This window comes from Lolium perenne, chromosome 5, assembly GCF_019359855.2.
Source record: "Lolium perenne isolate Kyuss_39 chromosome 5, Kyuss_2.0, whole genome shotgun sequence".
NCBI classification, from domain to species: Eukaryota; Viridiplantae; Streptophyta; class Magnoliopsida; order Poales; family Poaceae; genus Lolium; species Lolium perenne.
In genome coordinates this window covers 172,146,176-172,150,812 of record NC_067248.2, presented here as the reverse complement: position 1 = coordinate 172,150,812, position 4,637 = coordinate 172,146,176, and the positions used below count along the sequence as shown (strand labels likewise).

The 4,637-nt window shown below is 47.5% G+C and overlaps 1 protein-coding gene across 1 annotated transcript; it reads left to right on the top strand.

The window, feature by feature from the left end:
* Positions 1-1,975: 1,975 nt before the first annotated feature.
* On the top strand, positions 1,976-3,693 carry LOC127300618 (zinc finger protein WIP6). Its single transcript, XM_051330757.2, has 2 exons — positions 1,976-2,653; positions 2,769-3,693. The coding sequence occupies exons 1-2, from the start codon at positions 2,138-2,140 to the stop codon at positions 3,285-3,287; spliced, it is 1,035 nt and encodes a 344-aa protein (XP_051186717.1). The 5' UTR covers positions 1,976-2,137; the 3' UTR covers positions 3,288-3,693.
* The last annotated feature ends 944 nt before the right edge of the window (positions 3,694-4,637 follow it).

Sequence of the window (4,637 nt, the reverse complement as noted above, 5' to 3'; positions counted from 1 at the left end):
AAAACATTCCAAAATATAAATTGAACAATAAATCGGCACAACATCTGGACATTCTACATGCCCATACCAAATTGTGTGGAAATCAACATTTTTTGTGTGTCTTGTGGTAAACCATAAACAAATGTCTCACGCAACGCTTTCTTTTATCATCAAATTTTATCTTTTTACACACGACACAAATAATATTGTTTTTCCGTGAAATGACTTTGTGAGCACGTAGAATATCGATATGTACACGCGAAATGTGTTGTATGATTTTTGTTTTGCCAAAACACCCTGTCCTCAGTGATGTAACCACTAACAGTTACCTAGACTTAAGTAGGAAACTAGGTTGCAACATCCCAAAATGCTGCACAATGTTGCATAATGCAGGCTAGCTAATTACACCTGGCGTGCTGCCCCATATATGCACGGGAGAAGAAGAGATGGAGAGAGAGAGAGAGAGAGAGCAAACAGTAACAACGGAGGGAATGCACCCAGAAAAAGAGGAGATGAAACATGGAAAAAGAAAAGGCATCTTGTAGACAGACACACAGTGAGTGAGTGAGAGAGGGAGAGAGCGCTCTTGTGCTATGTGTGTGTCATGCGTGACCATGCATGGTCTGTGGCCGGCGTGTGTACGTCCTCGAGGGTCGCGCCATCGGACGCAGGCTAGCCTCTGGGCGATGCAGCAGCTAGATTGATGGTCCCATGAGGAGAGGGAGTGCCCTAGTAGTGTATATGCCGGTCCCTTGTCCCCTCCCTGCCCTAATACCTCCAACGCGCCCTGCCCCTGCAAAAAATACTACTCCTGCCATTCGTAGCATCAGCACCACTCCCTCCTCTATGACTATGAGACATGTATACACGACCGGATACGTCCACATCCTACACACACTAGTAGTAGTAGTCACTACTGATCATACAAAAGGCAAGCTAGATAGAGTGTCTTTGGTCTCAGACACATAATTTTGTATGTCTTCTTCTTCTATGTCCTCATAGCTTTTGCTGCTTATCCCCAATGCTAATTCCTCAGTAGCGGATCCCATCATAATAAATCTTTTTTACTATGTCGAGAACATCAGAAAGTTCTTTTTTTTAACAGATACACAATCGCTTGCTCTCAAACTTAGCGAGTGTATCCGAAAGTTAGATGTTTAGCGCCTTGGGGACATCTTAGGATCTAGAAACTGAAATCGGTAAGAAAAGGATGACATGCCATCACGTTTCAAATTCAAATAGAAAATTATGGGACCACATCTAAACATCGAAATTTCAGAATTCCTTCGGGTTTGGAAATATCAAAATTCAATGCATTTTAACAAAAGTTAAATTAAGTTTGTTTTGTATAAGATTGAGTCTTGCCTGAATTTTTGAGATTACAAGTATTCCGATACCGATAGAAAATGCCGAAAATTCAAGATACATGAGTAGAGCGAAAAATGAAATGAGGTTTGAGCTCGTGATACTACTCCTTTTGCGTATTGGTTTTGGTTAAAGTCAAACTTCGTAAGGTGTGACAAATTATACAAATAAAAATATAGATATCAAATCAAAAGAATAAAAGAATACATTTGCATTCATATTGTATATAATCGACTGTGTAGTAGTTGATTTGTATCCGTGTACTTTGTCAAACTTTAAGAAGTTGGACTATGACCAAAACTAATATGCATTGGGAGTATATTCACAAAGAATTTGGGCCGCCCATATGCATACATTCGATAGGAATTTAACAGCTGCACTCCTTATCCTATGATCAAATGAGACTCTAGAAGAAATTTCAAAGGATAAGAATCTTCCAAAATTGATATGGCCGTCATACAATCAAGACCCTCAATCTTCTACAAGTATGTTAAGGGTATATGTAGGTATGTAGCTATGGTGCACGTGCAAGTACTAGTGGCTTCCAATCATTCACTATACTTAGCCCTCTGTCTTCTCTCCAGCTATATATAGCGCTCGCCTCCTTCGTCACCCCCCACCCCACCCACAGACCAGTAATCGGGAGAGCTAGATAGCCTCAGGCGCAGCTAGCTACACTAGAGGCCGGACCGGAGTCATACGTAGCTTTATAGCTAGGCAGGCTGCCCTCTCTTCCTCTCCAACACTTGTTGCTCCCCTCGCTTCCAATCCAGCCTCAGATCCACAGTGCCGGATGGAGAGAGCCATGCACAGCTACAGAGCCATGCAGCCGCACCCGTACCACACCGCCCCTGCCGCTCCCACCAAGCACGCCAGCGGCCATGGCGGCGGCACCGAGGAGGACAACCAGTCCATGCTCCTCCTCTCCCTCTGGCCACCCGGCCACCACCACGACGCCGCCTCCTCCTCGGCGTGCTCCTCCCACTCCGCCGCACACTCCACCGCGTCCTCGCCCTGGTTCAACCAAAGCCCTGCTTACAATGGCGGCAGCGGCGGTGGATTCTTGTTCCACGAGCAGGACCCGAACGTGACCATTTCACTCTCCATAGCACCTCCATGCGGTGGCAACCTGTCTTCCTGCGGTGGGAGCTTCGCCGCGCCCGTCCCGCCGCCGTCAGTCTCGGCGGCAGGCGGTAACCAGGTGCCCAGCCAGTACTGGATCCCCTCCGCCGCCGAGATCCTCGTCGGCTCCACCCAGTTCTCCTGCGCCGTCTGCAACAAGACCTTCAACCGCTTCAACAACATGCAGGTTCGGTAACACGCGCGAATGATCCTTTGTCGTACTACATCATTTAATAATGTGCTGCTGTGGATCGATGTGCAGCAATTTAACGTGCCTTGATCTCCTGTCTTCCGTCCTGCAGATGCACATGTGGGGGCACGGCTCGCAGTACCGGAAGGGGTCCGAGTCGCTTCGCGGGGCGGTGACCGTGGGCACGACGACGGCGCCGCCGCCGTCGCTGATGCGTCTCCCGTGCTACTGCTGCGCGGAGGGCTGCCGGAACAACATCGACCACCCGCGTGCGCGCCCCCTCAAGGACTTCCGGACGCTGCAGACGCACTACCGCCGCAAGCACGGCGCACGCCCCTACGCGTGCCGCCGGTGCGGCAAGCGGTTCGCCGTGCGCGGCGACTGGCGCACGCACGAGAAGAACTGCGGCAAGCTCTGGTTCTGCGTCTGCGGCTCCGACTTCAAGCACAAGCGCTCGCTCAAGGACCACGTCCGCTCCTTCGGAGGCGGCCACGCGCCGCACATCGTCGAGTCCGTCGCCATCGACGACGACGAGGATGACGATGACGACATGCACGACGACGGCGACCTGCATCTGCCCGACGAGAACGGCCACGTTGCCGGCGACGGCAGCGACATGATCTTGCTCTAGGTTTTTAGTCACTGTTTAGCTAGCCAGCCAGTCTTATTCTTAGCTCAGATCCACCCTTATCCAGTAGTACGTAACGTAGCTTCTAGCTTAATTTAGTTAATTTGCTTCCCAATTGCATCATTAGGATCAGTACGTTCATAGTAGTGTTTGCATGGCGAGGTGGTGCTGCCCTAGTGCAAGCTTAATTAATGGCAAATGTGTCTCTGTGTGTGTGTCCCAAGCTAGGAAGAAGTGTCGCAGTACGGTCAGAGTCATACCGACGGATCGAGATGTGCTGTTAGTGTACGGTAGTATGGTGTCATGGTCACTTCATGTATCTGTCGTTTTGGTCTTTATCTGCGCCTAAAGCTCTACCACTGTTTCATCGTGTCTCGTGCAATGCCAAAGCTCTACCACTGCTTGTATATTTACTGAGTTTATTTGGCGCTAAAAAGTGTTTTTACCATGCATGTACTGTGGTTTCTTTCCCAGATCGGAGACTCGTCAATCTCTCGGATGCTTCTCTTTTGTGCTTTCCCTCAATGGCGACTTGTCATGTCCCCTAGCTCTGACTGATGTGAGGGCATTGCTGATCTTTTCCTCGATTAGCCTCTAGCCAGCAGGCCTTTCTCCTGCTTGTCTTTTCACATATATGTGCAAACTCAGCTGCTCATCATCAATTGTGGTAACAAAGAATCAAATCAATCCTATGCTATGATATCTCTACTCTACCCACCTTGCAGCTCCTCCAAGTTTTCCTCTTGAAAGGTAACAGTGGTATACACATTACGTAGCAACGTCGATAGCTAAAGGCAGATGGGTGGACCTAACTGTGTAGTTTCCACACAAAAAAAATCATGGTCATCAAGAATTATGGCACCACATTACTAAGAAAACCTAATATTGTAGAGAAAAAACATAAGATATTATTTTTCTTGCAGGATGCAGATTGACATAGTCCTCTTATAGATGATCTACACCCATATGCAACCAACAATAATTACATGAAAGAAACTTATAAATACGTGTTAGTAAGTTCACTCATTTCACTGATGTTTGGTCATCAAGAGTACGACCAAACCTGCCTCTAGACATCTGGCCAGAAGTCATGCATCTATTGCGAAGATTTAAACTACTGGCATTCTGGCAAGGTCTTCAAAATTTACATATTTTTGTATCAACTGGCATAGCTAGCATCATTGGTGATGACCAAACATCAGTGAAATTTTGAAGACTTTGCCGTGGCACATGTGGTCAAGAGATCTCAATCACATGACACACACCGCTTCATGAATTTCATGACCCCGATAACTTACTCTCTTTTGAATTAATATATGCAGGTGGGGAGCCTCCGCCTGTGATTCTTTCAAA

What these genes read in the sequence shown, in the direction of transcription:
- LOC127300618 (XM_051330757.2), top strand. Translation starts at nt 2,138, where the DNA reads ATGGAGAGAGCCATGCACAGCTACAGAGCCATGCAGCCGCACCCGTAC. An exon ending in ACCGCTTCAACAACATGCAG is followed by an intron (nt 2,654 to 2,768) that starts GTTCGGTAACAC and finishes TCCGTCCTGCAG; the next exon opens with ATGCACATGTGGGGGCACGG.